We start from the raw sequence: 18,044 nt of genomic DNA on the forward strand, positions 1-18,044 counted from the left end.
GTTAATGGATGCACGCTATAAGTCTTCAATCATTGAATGCATTACAAAAACAATCGTTCACGTATCTATTTCCTTCATCTTTTTATCGCCGATACAAAAAATATCCAATGTACAGATTCGGATTTTAAGCACCCAGCTGTTACTTCGGACGCCACTTTCCTCCGATGCTCGAATCGTCCGAAGTAACAAAGCAGTCAAAACAACACGAAGTCGTACTTCGGTCGTTTTGAGTTTTTGTTTCTTACAGTAGTTGTTATCGATTTCAGTTCAATTCAACGGATGATAACAATAATAATCTGGCTTTAGAACGAAATGCTGATTTTTTTATTGTTGTTTAGTAGTTAGTTTCAAATTCTTATCGTGCAACGTAATATGTCCGATGTGCAAACGCGGGCAGTCAAAACGTCCAATGTAACATTTTTTGCTCCTTGGCTTCAACTTTGAACTCAAATCACGGAACAACAGCAACGATTGGTTTTGGAGAGCTATTCTTGATCGCTAGTGGTGAGAGGAGCGATAAAGATCGATAACTTTTAAGACAATTCGCGGAATAATGTTCGGGCCTTCAACTTCGTTTTTCTCGAGTTGACGAAAATGTTACGTTGGACCTTTTCAAAAGTTACGCGAGAAATGTCTAATATGACGCACTGTTTGGAAGCAATTGTCATTTATCTATTGGCGCCAGTATCTAGAAAATTTTCTATTCGCTGGCGTGGCCAATTACTTGTGCGATACTTGCGCAAGTAACTGGAGCCGGGTGTTTACATGGCTCTAATCAAGGAGCTGGAATTGACAGGTGGTTCGTTTTCGACAGTATGATGATAAGGCATGGAAGATGCGAGAGGGGATAAAAAATGACAGCGACTATTTTTGTTTATAAACAAAGCAGGTCTAATTTTTATGCTACATAGCGGTCCACACCAACATATACATACGCTGGGCCGGTTTCAATCGAACTAGCTGTTGTGTCTCACAACCCGTACGATCAGGTGAGTCTCCAGCTAAAGCAGCTGTCGCCGGGAAACGATATACATGGATATCCACAGCGTATCGCTATCACTCAATCCTAATGGGTCGCCAACGACTAATTCCACCAAAGCGAATGGAACTTAGAGCAGTACGGCACAAGCCCGCCGGTAGTGACCCTTTCATATAGCCACTAGCAAAGCTCCCACAATCGCTCCAATCCCAGCAGCAACAGCAACAACCCTCACGTTCCGTAAAACAGCAATCCAGACAACAACTTGCAGCAGTCACCGAAACACAACAATGATGCCAACAGCGTAAACAAAACCAACGTTTATGCGCAGCAAACACATAGCGGTATGCACTCATCATTGCATGCCATTTGTTATCCTCTTTCTCGGAAAACTCTAGCCGTTCGTTTGGTCGCTGTCAATTCGAACTCAAGTAATGGCTGAACAGCAGTTCTGACATAACGTTCCACCTTACTATACCGCCTTGGCTCTAATAACTGGACTCTAGTGATTGGATTCTTCTACTAGCGCGTTGACTGGCACCGTCTAAATTAGCCTTAACTTTTATTATTTATCATGCCATAAAATTATTGCCATTTTGGTGAGTGTAACCTGCCCTTAACTTTGCAGGCCTTTGACATTTGTTCTCAGCATCACAGAAGCAGAAAAATCCAAACGTGCATCATTAGCCCGAGTTTATATTGATTTTGTACGATTCTGCTGATAATTGCGGATAAAATAAAGTTTCAGTGCATTTACACCGACATTATCAACCGATTTGATATGGATACCAGTGGAGATAGGATAGAAAAGCTATACAAAAACTATGAGATACTAACCGACGCTTTGGACAAGATTGGAGAAGTATGTGACTGATTTCCGTCAATAATGGGTGGTGTTTTAAATGGCGTTGCTTGACAACTGATTGCCCGGTATTGCAGCTTCATGGCCGGCAAATGAAATGATGAGAATTGTTTTGATTTTTTAGCATGAAATCGAGTATCGTGAAATACTGGATGCGGTTAAAGGATCCGCAAAGGAGAAGCGATTGGCGTCTCAATTCATAGGAAAGTTTTTCAAGTACTTTCCCACATTGGCTGATTTTGCTATCGACCGGCAATTGGATCTCTGCGAGGATGAAGACGCACAGGTGAGCCGGTTTTTACTAAACGGACTTTATTTTCCAAATCCAGAAATGTGAACATTTTTTACGGTTATTTATGAAGAATTTATGCTTAAATTTGAAAATTTTAACCGAACATATTTATGTATTCATAGATTCGCAAGCAAGCTATCAAAGATCTTCCGCAACTGTGTAAGGAAACCAAGGAACACACGCCAAAAATAGCCGACATTCTCGCCCAATTACTCGTCACGGAGGATGTAAATGAGCTACAACAAGTACATCAATCTCTTCTGACATTGGCTAAGGTATTCTAATAAGAGATAGATAAAATGAAAACACTTATTATATGAATCGATTATTTAGCTCGACGCAACTGGTACTCTGACAGGAATATTCAGTCAAATAGTGTCTGGAGATGAGCCAACACGTTATCGAAACTTCCAATTTATCTTGAACAAGATAATGAAGATCGGATCGGATGTCATCACGAAGGAGGTTGAAGACTTTATCATCGCCGAAATCAAGAAGATTCTTTTGGTAAATGAACCTGAAGTAGAGCTTTGTTTTTTCTTATTTTAAATCGCGTGTTTATTTCTGCAGGATGTCAGCGCCGACGAGTTCCACTTGTGTATGTCAATATTGAATCAAACTAAGTTGAGCAAAACCGTTACAGGACACGCTGAACTGGTGTCAATTGCCACTGAGCAGGCTGATTTGGAAGCGGATTTAGGAGCGCTAGCCTCCGATGATGAAACCGTGGAGAGGTTTATTCAATGCGCCAGCGAGGCTATGCCATATTTTTCGGTAATTTAACGTTGGTGTAGTATCTGAAGCCGTGCTGATATTTTTAATTTTATCTAGTCACAAGTTGAATCTACTCAATTCATCAAGTTTATGTGCGAAAAGTTATTGCCATTGAATGTCTGGACCTTGATTGGAGCTGGGGAGGACCAGCATACAACCCAGCTGCGGTTGCTGAAGGTGTTCGCCGAAATGTGTTGCTTCTGTGGAACTCTCGAGAAGCCAGCGGAAAAGGTTGAAGCAATCTACAACGTATTATTGGTGAGAATGGTGTCCTCTGTGTTTTCTATGAACTTATACAATAATCAGAACCGTTTGAATGACACAGGAATATATGCCCCTGCCACCTGCAGACGCCGACATGAACGAGACTCCCTCGTTCCAGTTTTCTCACGCCGAGTGTTTACTGTATGCTCTGCACACTTTAGGTAAACAAGCCGGAGACTCACTAACGTTTCCAAATGATGCAGCCAAATTGAAGGATTTCCGTTCGAGACTACAATATTTAGCACGTGGAACACAGGGGTGAGTATTTGAGAAGTTGTGGATTGTGTAAATCAGGGAATAAGTGATAGTCGCACTTAGACTTTGCATCTCCCACCACGAAGATATGACTTCCTTTATGAAGTTCCTTATCTCTTATCTCTTTTTATTCACCAGACCAAAAAATTCGGCTTAGAAATTACAGAAACGACAATTGAGGGGCTCAGAAGGAAAGTAGTGTAAATGACTTGATCAATTTCTCTTCATCGACTTTTTCTTTGGTTAATAACTCAACTGCAAAAACGTTCCAATTTGAGTTTGCTGTAGAATCCGATAGATGATGTTCTGACCTATCTTCCACATTGTCAAATACAGTTGGGAATGCGTTTGCAGCTATGTTATGACAAAAAGAGAGAGAGTCGATGTAGAGATACCGATGATATCACTTACACCCCTTTCATTTTAAGTCCCTCAACTATCATCTGTCAGTTTTCCGATTTTTTTAAGGTAAGGCCTGCTCGGACAGTGCCTTATTCAAGCTGAGTAGGCTACGTGTTATTCTGTTACAAAGTGTAATGAATAATTTGGATATCTCCCAGGTTTTGAGCTCTGATTTCACGCATAATGTGGATATTCCACACAGTAGCTCAGGCTCGACTTATTCATTACCTTCTACATCAGGATAACAGTATAGATTACCATCGTTAGTAGCAGCATTAAACATAGTTTAGTAGCAGTTGCTCTAAACAAAGAATAAATTTCCAAAGTAGCATTCACTGACATGTGTATGCAGTAGCGTCGAGTGAAGCTTTCGCACCCGGGGCGGAAAAGTTGATTCACACACCACAAATGATAAATTCGTTACCACGAATCCCACGTCCTCGTACTCCACGAACACCGATAGTGCAACCTGTTATGTCGTCAGTTCCCAATCCACGTTCTACTGATTACGAGCTCCTTAACAAACTTCCTGTTGAACTACGAATCAAACTTTTGGAAGAAGAGGAAGCCATCGGACGAATGTTTTTGCTCCGCCGGTTCCAACTTTTACTTGATTCATCGGAAGATAAGAATTCTGTGACACAAGAAAACTTCAGTAGCAGGCCTGCAGCATCAAACGCCAGGGAAGATTTTTCACTTGTCACCGGTAAACAACTATGGTGATGTTCGAAAAATTGCTCCACATGTGGTACAACAAGATTGCAGCTTTTCCAAGTTTGCTCCCTATATTGGGCTACCACATACTAGTGCTCAAGAGTATCACCCACTTGAGTCTCGGGAGTTTCACTCCGTCATGGAGAGATCAGGCCTGCTGAATGAAAGCCAGATCGCTGCTCGTCACGCGATTTCAAAGTATTTACCCGCATTCACTGACGAACCGGAGGAATGGCCCTTATTTTTCGCTTCCTTTGAAAATACTGGTTATGTTCACAGAAGGGTCTACGGGGGAAAGCGCTAGAAACGGTGAGATGTCAACTGTTGCACCCTAGCAATTTGTTCTTTCCACACTCAAGATGTTCAAATAGCTCGGAAATTATAGTACACTCTATGATGCGAAAAATCACCAATATACCTGCCCCGAAAACAGATTGTCTTAGTTCGTTGGTTGACTTTGCGTTGGCAGTGCGCAATATGGTGGCTACTGTTAAAGCCTGTGCATTGGAAGAACATCAAAGTGTGCTACGACAAAGAACATGCATGCAACTTACGGGAAATTATCCTGTCAGTGATATGGGAGAGTACCCAGAATTTGAGAATATGGACATACATTGCATTTGTTCAGATACAGCGTATCCTCCATGAAAGTTTGCTTCCAAATCGCAGTGGGAAAACCTTACTGTTGCATGTTCTGGAGTTCGATCTCACCTCAAGCGGAATATAGAGGTAGAAGTGTTCTGAGTGGGAAATACGAATGAAACACAAATTTCTGCATTATTCGAGAATTAATCAAGCAAATGAAACCAAATTTGGCATGTTGAGATTTTAGGATGCAATAAATGTTTTTATGGTGGTTAGATATTTCTCCCCCCTCTCTTAGGGGCCATACAAATGAAACTCAAATTTCTGCATTACTCGAGAATTAATCAAGCAAATGGAACCCAATTTTGCATGTGAAGTTTTAGGGTGCAATAAATGATTCTATGGTGGTTAGATACTCCTCCCCCCTCTCTAAGGGGGAGCTGCCATACAAATGAAACACAAATCACAGGGGGCACACAAACACAAACTTCTGCACAACTCGAGAACTATCAAGCGAATGGAGCCAAATTTGGGATGTGAGTATTTTTGGGTATGAGATACGTTTCTATGATGGTATGACATCCCTCCCTCCTCTGGAATGGAGAGGGGGTTCCATAAAAATATTACACATATTTCAACCAAAAATATTCCAACCAAACATGATAATTGAAAATTTTCGGAAAACTGAAGGAAAAAGGTAAAATTCGGAAAATAATTTCTCATATGTTCTACAATTACATAGTGACAAGTGATGTTAGTCCATTTCAAGTTTGTGCTAGCGAAATTGATCTTTGTTCGAAACTGGAAATGTATTTTAATGTAATGAAACGAACTCCTATAACTTCTCCTATCAATACCAATAAAATAGTATCGCCGAATACGTTGATAAGAGCAGAACTCGAGGAAGGAATTGTCCGATTTAGGGCTGTCTTTATTCTATCATATTTTCTGTATAAATCATTTATTCCATGTAATGGAGAAACATGTTATTTGTTATTTTTTGAATGTTTGAAGGTATTGATAACAAAAAACAAATTTTGGGCGGGACGAAGTTTGCCGGGTCAGCTTATATTTATATTGTCAGACGCAGCGGAAACATTTGTTTTTTTTTCCAAACGAGAAACTTTCAAGATGAAAATAATGAATAAAAAATAACTTTTCTATATCTAATATGTAATATGTTATATTTAATATGTAGATCTACAGTATCGAGGTCTGGTTCTAGACACAACCCCTTACAATTTTTTTTTCCACCTAGATGCACCACACTATTTGACATTAAATATTCAAGAAAACATTCACCTCTAACATTGATGTCGATATCATAGCAGGCCTACATTTTTGTGTGAAAATTCGCGACCCAAGCGCGAAATTTGGGCAAGTGTTCCCAATTCCCAATTTTCAATGTCCATCCCTATCATTATTCCCATCAAATCCACTCCCTTCCGTTAGAAACACAATGTGTGGTGCAAGACACGAACACAAACTGCATGTCCCGACACACAAAAAGCAGCCGAACACGTATGAACAAAGATTAAATAGCATACGAATCGATCCATCGCGTAATAAATCCCGTGTTTAGTAGTTATCCAAGTGTATTTAATTCTCCAACAAGTTACATCCAAACTGTATCTTCTTCCACAAGACCAAAGTGCGACATTTTCCCGAACTCAGAGCTATCATCATCCAGGCCTCCTTCAGCCGAAGGATACGCCATCTCCCTCAATGATATGATCCACCATTCCTCGAATCCTAGAATCACTGAACCAAGGCTCGCAAATAAGAGCCACATCAAGAGTTTCGTGAATGAACCTTCTGCATAGGGCACTGCTTGATCTCTTGGCGTGATGAAGGTTCACTTGAATGCACTTTGTTCTGTTCATCATTTTGTTCCTCTACATTCTTCAGCGAGAGGCTGCCTGAACCCGAATAGCTTGTTATAATTGTTCGTATGAGTCCCACGAATTGCGCTGTAAAGGTCAGCTACATCAGTGACCCACTAAATGCAGCAAGGGTGGAAAATTATGTAGAGGGCGTAAAATTGCGGTGCTGTTCATGCCGGATATGATGAAGGTATTTTTCAGTGCTGAGAGCTGTGTTCTTCGGTGGAGAACAGAATGTGAAAATTTATTCCGCAGTGCTTGCTGTCACCACTTCCATCACAACACAACCGATTCGATTCGTATTTTCTGTAACCGTTCTGCGTGTTCTTTGGGGCGTTGTTTTTGGGAGCATTAAAGATGTAGTTTTACTAAGAGATAGTAAGAAACTATTTGGATATTCTATAAGGTCAGTGTTTTAATATTGCTCTAGACAGCGAACAATCAGCAGTGCATGTTAACGCTGAGAGTATGAGAGTAGTACTATCTGCTTAAATTGGCGTATTATTGCTTCTTTTGCATGTTCGCGGGCCCCACTCAGCGGAAGCATTCATTCATCGGTCCTTGACAATTCTACCTAAGCTTGTAGTGAGGAATTTCGTTCTTAAATTGTTATAATGTTTGTTCACGCTGGCATAAATTTCGTAGTCCTACGTTAACAATGTCCTCGTGTCTTGGACACCACCCTTCTTAATTTTTTAAATTTTTTACGTGTTTTTGTGATCCCTATGAAAAAAGTTTCAGTTCCGCCGGCGTAAAGGAAACTAACGTAATTATCTTTATGCAGTTACATTAAAAAGCTGCAAGAATCCGTGAAGGGTAAAACGTCTGAAGAGGCTAAATCGGAGGAGAATCAAATTAAAATTACTGCATTGAAAACAACATCTAATATCAGCACATTGATTCGGGATCTGTTTCACACGCCGCCCAGCTTCAAGTCGGCGATTCATCTTTCATGGGTTCCACCAAAAACAAAGGGGGTAAGCTTGGATGGCAAAGTACATTTCTTTCGAACGAAAATTCATATTTTTTTCAATCCAACTAGGACTCAAAATCTCCCGGAAAGCGTCACGCTGCAATAACCTTCGATGAAAATGGCAAGTCGGGTGATTCGAAAGGGCCGAAACAATCCAAAAGCAGTTCGGGTACCCAAAAGGTGTACACACCCCCTTCCGGCAAATATTCGGCCAAAGTGCAGAACTACTCCAAAAACGCAGTAGGTGGCGGTGGCAGTAGCAGCAACGGCGGACGGCGTTCTGGTGGTAACAGTGGCGGTGGAGGCGGAGGCGGATTCCGTCGGAACAGCTTCGGCGGAAGAGGAGGCGGTGGCGGAAGAAGGAGGTACTAAAGCGGACAAGCAACATAATCGAAGCGTAAAATGGTGAGATAATGGTGTGGTCGAAAAGAGTACGAATTCCAATACTGCCTTATTCCCTTAAAAATATTACTTTCTAATGTTTTTGTGAGTTTGTTCTAATTGAGAACATTGTCACTCGAATTAATTTGATTTGGTTTGGCTAAAAATTTTGTTATTGTACCATTACAATAGTATAAGTATAAGATATTTAGTGAATGTGACGAGCTCTTCGCGGGATTATCGTTGGACCACAACTTTCGGAGAGACAGCATGCCGCAGCACATCGGAATCAGCCCTTCCAGAAGTCTTATTACAGGAATAAGCTCGGACCACAATGTTCTTAACGAAATCATATGTCGACTGACCATTCACCTTCCCCCTTTTGAACTCATACCTTTTCTAGAAAATGCATAAGTTGAGTTGATTTTGATTGAATAATGATTTTTAACACCTCCCCTCATAAGATTTTCAACCCAGCTTCATATATCCCCTGTATTGTGATCAGTCGTACTCTTTTGTGACCCACCCAACATGAATTTTGAAAGAAATATCAGCGTTGGATACTGTCAGTGGATGCTTACAACTGCACGGAAAAAAAACTTCTGTTCGTCAGACAAGTCATTCATTAAGTGCTTGTTTATAAACAACTGATTAGAAGCATGGAGAGTGAGCGGTCGAACGGAAGTGTTCGAGTTCTTTCGATTGAAAATAACATTTATTTATTTTGCAAATTTGAGTAACAAGTTCCAAGGAAAAAAAATGTGACGACAGCCTCCAGGCGGTCACTGACAGAATGTCATTCGTTGCGCTGAAGAAACGCGCTAATCAGATTTTCCAATATACCGAAACTCACATATTACATACACAATAAATGCGTCGACGATTCAAGGTCGTTTAGAACTCGATCGTCAACATTTTATAGTGCACTGCTAGTGAAGCAATTTCTTGCAGTTATATTAATACAATCTTCTATATAACAAAATCTATTTAATATTTCCCAACCAATAAACGTTCTAGTGAGTAGAAACAAACCGATTTGCTATTTATAATGATTCGAAAAGACCATGAACGATGAATCCTTCAAGGATATGATATCTTCTATTCTCAAAATACATCCCGCAGTCGTGATTACGATCGCTAGCCAAAAATACGACAGCAAAATCGTCATCGGTGATTTAAACGATCAGGTCAGTCAAGAGGAGAAGTAATCGGTAGGTTCAGCGCCCAATCGCAAACCAACGAAACTGGCCTGAGACTTATCGAGTCTCCAATTCCGCTGCCTAGAGATCATCCCAGCAAACATAAGCACAAATTGATCACATTTTGATCGATAGTAGGCATTTCTCAGATATCATCAGATCTTCAGAACCTATTGCAGCGCTAACATCGATTCAGACCACTACCCGTTGATGGCCAAACTATGTTCTAAACCAGCTATACTCAACCTGCGGTCCACTGGGCGTTTCGGGTTGGCCCGCTTAGTCCGTTACCATTTTGTATGTGTAACAATCACAAAAAATTGAGAAATCATCTAGGAAACATGAGATGCGAATTATGGAGTTTGACACATAACACATTATTACACATCACACTTTTACACATTATTTAGTTGTTTAGTTAAGTAGTATTAGTAGATTAAATATCTATTAAATATATTTAATTCAATCATTAGGGCCAATCCTGTTGACGAAAGTGAAAAAAAATCAAAATATAAATATGAAATCATTACCTGTTTTTTTACAAAAGACTACGTCTTTCAATGATACCAAACTAGGTTATTTTTCTATGAAATATTTTTAAGAAGTTTTTTTATGAAGTAGTTTTAACGTTAATAGTTATTTCAGCTCTGAACGGATTTTGATGGTTTGCATTCCAATCGAATGGGAAATTCTCTTTAAAAAATCGGTACGCTATACATCACGGTTCCCTAGTCTATAAATGAATCAAATTATGAAAAATTGGAAGAATACACATTTTCGATTTCGAATTACAGTCACATTAGAATCACAATCCATCAGTCATCTAGCTAGTCGGCCGAGTCTTTAGTTCAGTTTTCCAAATTGGTCTTTTTCAAGGCTAGAGGTGAATGAACTGATGAATTTTAAAGCCTCTCTAATTCACAACATCATCATCATCATTTGAGTCGTCTCGCTCCAGCTACCAGACAGCTCAAAACTGCTTCGAAAGCAAACTATTGAAATCACAAAAATATAAATATAAAATAAATATGAGTACCTGCTTGCAAGTCCATCTTAGTCAAGATTTGTCGATGGATAAAGTTGACTGTCGGTAAAATTTCTCTAAATATTGTGCATGCCCTGACCAACCTCAGTTTCTATTTTGCTACTACGTTGAACAATATTTTTCGCCACAGAATGCATCTTCAGAATATGCAAGAAGCAAGCATAGTGTAGAGCAGAATAAAAGCAGAAGAGAAATATTAAATGGGACGTACATCATAGGTTTTCATACCTTGGAGATTGTACGAGTTGCTGATTTCATGCGTTATCGAACAGATAACGGTAGTGGAGAACGAATATATAATAACCTGAAGTCGCAATGTATGTAGTACGAGAAGAATATCGCGGTGAATGGCACTAATGCAATTTGTGTTAGTGTTTTGTTCAAAGCTGCGTCTGCAAAACAACGCAAACCCATCGATCCTTTTCAGGGTCACTAAAACTTTCGACTAAAGAATTATTTTAGAAATTTCGATACGTTCTGAAGATCTATTTCATATTTATTCTTAGCTGGAGGGAGCCTCTGTGAATCCAGGATTGTTCTTGTATTTATTGGTGTAATGATGTTGTTTTGAGTTATACAGGCTTTAAGCTTTTTCAGTTCATTTGCTTGTAGTCTTGAAAATGACATTTTGAACAACCAAACTAAACAATTCGGCCTTGAGAAATACCACTTGGAATCCATGATAAATCATGGATGACTTATTTATCATTTTTTTCAATCGATCATTCAATTGTCGTGATTCCAACTATTGTATTTATTAAAAGTGACGTAAGGTATTTTACAGCGGTGAAAGTTGTGTTTTTTGGTGAAATACTGAAGGTGAAAATTTGTTTCGATGCTGTTGCTTTTGTCTCCACCGCCACCAGACAATAGATTCGGTTCGGATTTTCTGTTGCCGTTCTGCGTTTGCTGAAATATTTCGTTCTGCGTTGGAAATGTAATTTTGCTAAGAGATACTGAAAAACTACTTATATATTCAAGAAGATCAGTTTATCAGTTTCAACGCTCTAGTCAGCGAGCAATCAACAGTACATGTTAATGCTTAAAATAAATTTGTAAATCTACTCAAATTGCTTCGCGCTCCTCACTTAATGGGCATTCATTTATCGGTCCTTGTCATTGCTATCAAATAGTAGCATCAAAGAGTTTTTTATAAAAATTTTTGATGTATGTTCCCGCAGGCAATAATGATAGGCAATATGAACAATGTGGATAAGGTAACGAATGGGTTGACAACGAGTGCCGAGCGGTTATGAGTGAGAAGGAGCGATTCTACAAAACGTGGTACGATACCGTCTGAAATGAACACATCTCTTTTGAGAAAAAAACAGGAAGTGGGTTATATCTATGGTATAACCGCAATGGTGACGTAGGACTATCGATGATTTAGTGATCATTTGTTTGAAGTTGAATCTGAATTCATTCTGGATGAATGAATAAATGAATATTTGGGGGACTCTGAAAACGAGAGCGTTACGTTGGAGGTACAAGGTTTTATGCATCCAATATTGGATACGAAAATATCCTACTGATGGGGAAGAATAATCTTCAAAAACTTTCCTGCTAATTGCACTTGATTGAAAAATCACTGATCTAAATGTATTTGGTCGCAGTATTATATGAATAGAAAACATTAAAATAAGCTCTTTTGCTTGCATGTAATTTTCAATTCCAATGGGAACTGGTTGATTATTTTGCAGCAACGGCATCTTTCCGGATTCTCCTCGATTCTTCTCGAAATCCACCAGTGGTTAATGCTAGCTCGATAACCACCTGTTGATTGCACTTGATTTAAAAATCACAAAACCAATTGTATTTGGTCGCAGTATCAAATGGATAGAAAACATTACAATAAACTCTTTCGCTTGAATGTAATTTTCAAGTCCAAGGGGGACTGGCAGATTATTTTGCAGTAACGATGACATCTTTCCGGATTTTTCTCGATTCTTCTCGAAGTCCACCACCAGTGCACTATGGTCCAGGAGGTGCATTTAAGTGGAAATTAGCATCTAGAGCTCGACAGTGATTCTCTAGACAAAAACTGTCTTCGTCAAAGTTGTTATATATAATAGAGCGCTCATTTTTATGTTATCAAAAATAGGGTGACCAAAATTGTCGATGAAATAAAAAATCTAACTTTCTTATCTTTATAGATAGAGGTAAACATAGTTCGACAATAATGTAGCTCTGGTTATTTTAAGTAATTTTATGGAACAAAATTTCTTTCTATCTCCTCAAATAACCGATATAGTGCTTTTTCTCTAGGTTGAGTTAGGGTTACCATGGAAAAAAAGGTTTTTTGCTCTAACTTTTATATGTAAAATTCTACATCAAAACTGTCTTCGAATGACTTTTAGAGCTTTCCAATCCACGCATTTTACGGTGCATAACTTGTATGTATCTTAATTCTACTCAAAGTTATTGATGCTTTTTCCCAGAAAACACGACTTTTTCATTTGCTAGTCGTTCTTTTTGGGGCAAACATAATAAAACTTTAAAGATTTTAAAGCAGCATCACTTCAGTTCAGTCTTATAGCCACTCTACATGGAGGTTTAAAGAAGACACATTTTTGTTTATGTTTTTGGTGGACGAAATATAGAAGACGTTATACAATTATTACGAGAAAAATGCCAAGATATATGTGTTTTGAGTGCCAGAAAGTGCCTGAAATTTGAAAAGTTAAAGTTCTCAACACGGTGGTCGAAATGTGCTCGTTCACGCTCCCGATTTGAACGGCAAAATGCCACGTGGCTCGAAGAAGTCTTGGTTTTCTCAAAAAATACATTTTCTAATACTGCTAGAAGGCAAGAAAGGAAGCTGAGCAAGAAAGGAAGCTCTGAGCTGAGCCAAAGGATGAAGCGTAACCGTGTTCGGGAGATTACAGAAAAAAATTCTGCTGAAGAACTGGGCTTCGCAACAGTTTCGGATCCAGTATTATCTCATAGTAATAGGCAAACACCAGAGTATTCCGATCAGAAGATCCCAGAAAATGCTAAGCATTTGATTTTGTAGTTTTTTATTTGTATTATTTTTAATTATTACTATGAATTTAATGTCCATTATAACAACTAAAACAGGTTAATATGTACATACGGAAGATCATAAAAATAAATTTGAATAAAACAATAGGAACAACAAAAGTTTGGTAAAATAATGTCATCAATCAACTCATCGCCAGTAAAATATGTTAATACATTACTAAAAAATAACACTTCGAGCCCCGAGTTGTTCTTTATACGGTTTCTATTCAGGAAGCATTTGATAATTTGTCGGTCCCGCTTTTCTTTTGATACAATAAATATATTTTATTATAGAAAAAGAAAATAGTCAGAATTTTTTCTCGTAATAATTGTATAACGTCTTCTATATTTCGTCCACCGAAAAAGGAAATCAACAATGTGTCTTCTTTTAACCTCCATGTTGAGTGGCTATAAGACTGAACTGAAGTGATGCTGCTTTAAAGTCTACGCTTACTATATGCATTTAAAAATTGCAACTTGTTCATTTATATGCAAAAACTCATAATTTCAAATTTAATTTACTCAAATACAAAAAATAACACTCTTTTGAAAGTTTCACCTTATGTAGAGTCAAATGTGCTCTTTAAAATGCCATCAATAATTTTTTATTATATTTGCCACAAGAACCACAAGCAAATGAAAAGGTCGTGTTTTCGGGGAAAAAACATCAATAACTTTGAGTAGCATTAAGATACATACAAGTTATGCACCGTAAAATGCGTGGATTGGAAAGCTCTAAAGATCATTCGAAGACAGTTTTGATGCAGAATTTTACATATAAAAGTTAGAGAAAAAAACCTTTTTTTTCATGGTAACCCTAACTCAACCTAGAGAAAAAGCATCGATTATTAGAAGAGATAGAAAGAAATATTGTTCCACAAAATTACTTAAAATGACCAGAGCTACAATATCGTCGAACTATGTTTACCTCTATCTATAAAGATAAGATAGTTAAATTTTTTATTTCATCGTAAATTTTGGTCACTCTATTTTTGATAACATAAAAATGAGCGCTCTATTATATGTAACAACTTTATCGAAGACAGTTTTTGTCTAGAGAATCACTGTCGAGCTCTAGATGCTAATTTCCACTTAAATGCACCTCCTGGACCATAGTGCAGTGGTTAATGCTAACTCGATAACCACCTGTTAATAGCACTTGATTGAAAAACATTTGGCAGAGTATTTTTCAGCAACGATTAGTTCTTTCCAGATTTTTCTCGATACTCGAAGCCCACTAGTGGTTAATACTAACTCGATAACCACCTGCTAATAGCACTTGATTGAAAAATATTTGGTCGTAATGCTACATGGATAGAAAACATTAAAATGAACTCTTTCGCATGAATGTATTTTTTCAGTTCCCAGGGGAACTGGCAGATTATTTTTCAGCAACGATTGAATTTTTCCGGAATTTTCTCGATGCTGAATGGCATCCATACGAAGAGTTCCGCGTGTGTATGTGTTTGTGGCGGCTGCTCCGATCTCTTCCCGGGGAACCGTTTGTGACATCACCCTCCTCCTGATGGATTCCCATCTGGCCTAAGGTGGACAAACAGGCTGTTGGTGTCACCGTTCATCCGCGCTTTCATGATAAACGAAGAGCTTCACCACAACAGCGACAACATGCTCCAATCACTGTTCAATTATAACTGAGAGGATTTCTTTTTTTTTCACTTAAATTCATTTTATTTCTTAATTTGGTTTACATTATAATATAATAATACATTTCAAGTGATCAACCTAGGGTTCTACATCTTTAAGTTCTGAGTGGATTTCCGAGCGGCGCTCGCTTATATACCGATTGGTGATTTCAATAGCCTGTTTTGAAAGCAATTTTAAGACTATTGAAACACGTTTTTGGATCAAGAAGTAACAAGTATATAACGCGTATACATTTTATCTTTCGAATGAAGTGTTTATCATACCATTTCGTTCAGTTGCTTATGAGCTATTAACGCTCAAAATCTCGGTTTCCGGCGTAACGCTTTCGTTTTCAAAACAAAAAAGACGGGTGAATAATGTCGGGGACATAACCGAAGAGTCGTATAACTACAACGAGGGCTGTCAATTTAAATAACTTAACGAATATCCGAGTAGTTTTTCTGTGTATATTAGCAAAATTACATCTCCAACGCTCCCAAAAATATCATTCTCAAACAAATAATTCACAAATTATACTATAAAGCATCTTCCGCAGAACGGAAACAAATGAAATCTACTGTGTTGGTGGTAATTATAGCAATAAACACAGCTCTCACTTTTGGAAAATTTCTTCTTTCCAATCGATTTGCAGAAGCCACAAACGAAATCGTAAAAACTGAATGATTGATCGTAAAGTCCTCAACCATCAATAAGCTCAAAAAACACCTCTAAATTCACACAATCTCTCCTCAAGCAAACAAAAATCAGTTTCATAGATTATATTATTCGGGTATCAGTTTAGAATGCATTATATTGTAAAGACTTTTAATAGTTTTGTTGGTGGCCCTGAAAAGCGCCAATTAATTTTGGTTCCCACGATTTCAAATTTGTTGTCCTTATTTTGTCATTTTGCCTCATTTTGTCTACTGGATCGATTACACGAAAGCGATAGAATAAGAGTTATCTTTGAGCGCGCGCTGATGAAAATTAAACTCAAGCGCAGCGCTGAGTTTGTTTTCTGAAGACTGGTGCGGAGAGGTATGTATTCGCGCACAATGCATCGATTCAGTTGAGTCGATGTTTGCACTTCCCCAAATTGTCCAAAATTATCGGCCGATGGAAACTTTGCAGTCAGCGGAGGCTCTTAGTGTATGAGCGCAACAAAATTAAAACTCGTTCCCCTTTTTCGCCATTGCTACCGCTACACTCATGCACTCATGCAGCTCACGAACCCAATAGCTCGACGACGGATCAGGTTTTGACGTAGGATTACGTCTTTCGGGATCATATTGGGGTACAAATTGAAAAACGAATATCGATCGCATCGTGAAAAATGTCCAATTTCAAACGCTTATTGCTCAGTCATTTCATGACGGATTGATGAGATTTTTACATCAAAACTTTGCGGCACTCTATAACAGTTTTTCGCCTTGAATAAAATAATATATATCATGTAATTAACTATCGAACAATTGAAAAATCTCAACCCCTATCCAAACGATACTGATTGGTCGAAATTGACGTCATTTCTCTTTTGCCTGCTTCGCTTCTTTCGTTCCCCGATAAGTCAAATATTTGCATGGCGAGCGAGTGGGGGGCGCCTATTCCTCACATACCAACTGATATAAAAGGACGGTAGCATTTTTGGATTTCTCATAATTTAAAGATGTAGAGCCCTAGGTTGATCACTTGAAATGTAGTATTATATTATAATGTAAACCAAATTGAGAAATAAAAAGAATTTAAGTGAAAGTTGGATTTCTCATTCTCGTTCAACGCTCAGATCGGCAAACATCTGGGCTTCTAGTGTGCAGTGCTCTACAAATCAACCAACACCATACGGTGCGGCAAAGGAGAGGAAGCCATCGGCAACCAACGATGGATGCGGTGTGGCAAAGGGAGCAAAGAAGAGGAAGCAGCGGAGAGCATCGAATTAAATCTAGTGTGCATTGCTGGTGCGCTCCTCTTCACTCCAACAATGGGATGCGGCAAAGGAGGCAGAGGAGCGAAGTGCATTGCATCGCATCGTATCACACCCGCTATCCGTCGTTTAAATCGTCGTGGTGGTGCCAATCAAACCCTCGCAAATCGACGCACAGAAGCCGATGGCACCAAAGCCAAGGAAAGCATCAGCGAATTCGTAAAAGCTACCGCTCCCAAAACTAAACTGCTACATCCGACTGAAACGCAGCAGATTCCGTACAACCCATTAAACCATTCCAGTCCTTCTCAGGACTATCAAATTGTTTTGAAACAAAAGAGTTTATTTTACTGTGTTCCACTTACCACAAAAACTATATAAAACCGATCAAAAATACTGTTTATTTTTACATTTTCTACTAACAACTAACATGGAACGTATCACGTCAAAAACATACGTTTCATCAACCACCTTTTACTGGATCTGGCAAAAGAAGCGAAGGACATATGCATGCATGTATATAACGGAACGCTCCAGTCATACAGAGCCCGTTAGGGACGAATGACCTTTGGGTTAAAGTCCCTTCAAAAACAACGATACACAGACATTTTTGCGTCAATCGATTTCGGTACTCCATAACAATTTTTTATATTGAAGAAAATAATCTCATCCCCTATCCTAACGGAAATACCCACTTCTGATTGGTCGAAATTGATGATACATGCGGCGAGTCCCTAACAGAGACATCAAAACCAAGCTGCCTGGGGAAAATCGATATTGCAAAACCATAAAGTAGGGTGAGATTTTGTTTCTATCGAAATGTGTTCCCTAACAGAGACATCAAAACCAA

The 18,044-nt window shown here is 38.6% G+C and overlaps 1 protein-coding gene across 1 annotated transcript; it reads left to right on the top strand.

Moving 5' to 3' along the window:
- Nucleotides 1-1,615: 1,615 nt before the first annotated feature.
- On the top strand, nt 1,616-9,395 carry LOC129778222 (apoptosis inhibitor 5 homolog). Its single transcript, XM_055784994.1, has 9 exons — nt 1,616-1,841; nt 1,966-2,127; nt 2,256-2,408; nt 2,467-2,640; nt 2,704-2,907; nt 2,965-3,165; nt 3,233-3,429; nt 7,795-7,987; nt 8,053-9,395. The coding sequence occupies exons 1-9, from the start codon at nt 1,761-1,763 to the stop codon at nt 8,353-8,355; spliced, it is 1,668 nt and encodes a 555-aa protein (XP_055640969.1). The 5' UTR covers nt 1,616-1,760; the 3' UTR covers nt 8,356-9,395.
- The last annotated feature ends 8,649 nt before the right edge of the window (nt 9,396-18,044 follow it).

The sequence above is a fragment of the Toxorhynchites rutilus genome, chromosome 3 (assembly GCF_029784135.1).
Source record: "Toxorhynchites rutilus septentrionalis strain SRP chromosome 3, ASM2978413v1, whole genome shotgun sequence".
Classification (NCBI taxonomy): Eukaryota; Metazoa; Arthropoda; class Insecta; order Diptera; family Culicidae; genus Toxorhynchites; species Toxorhynchites rutilus.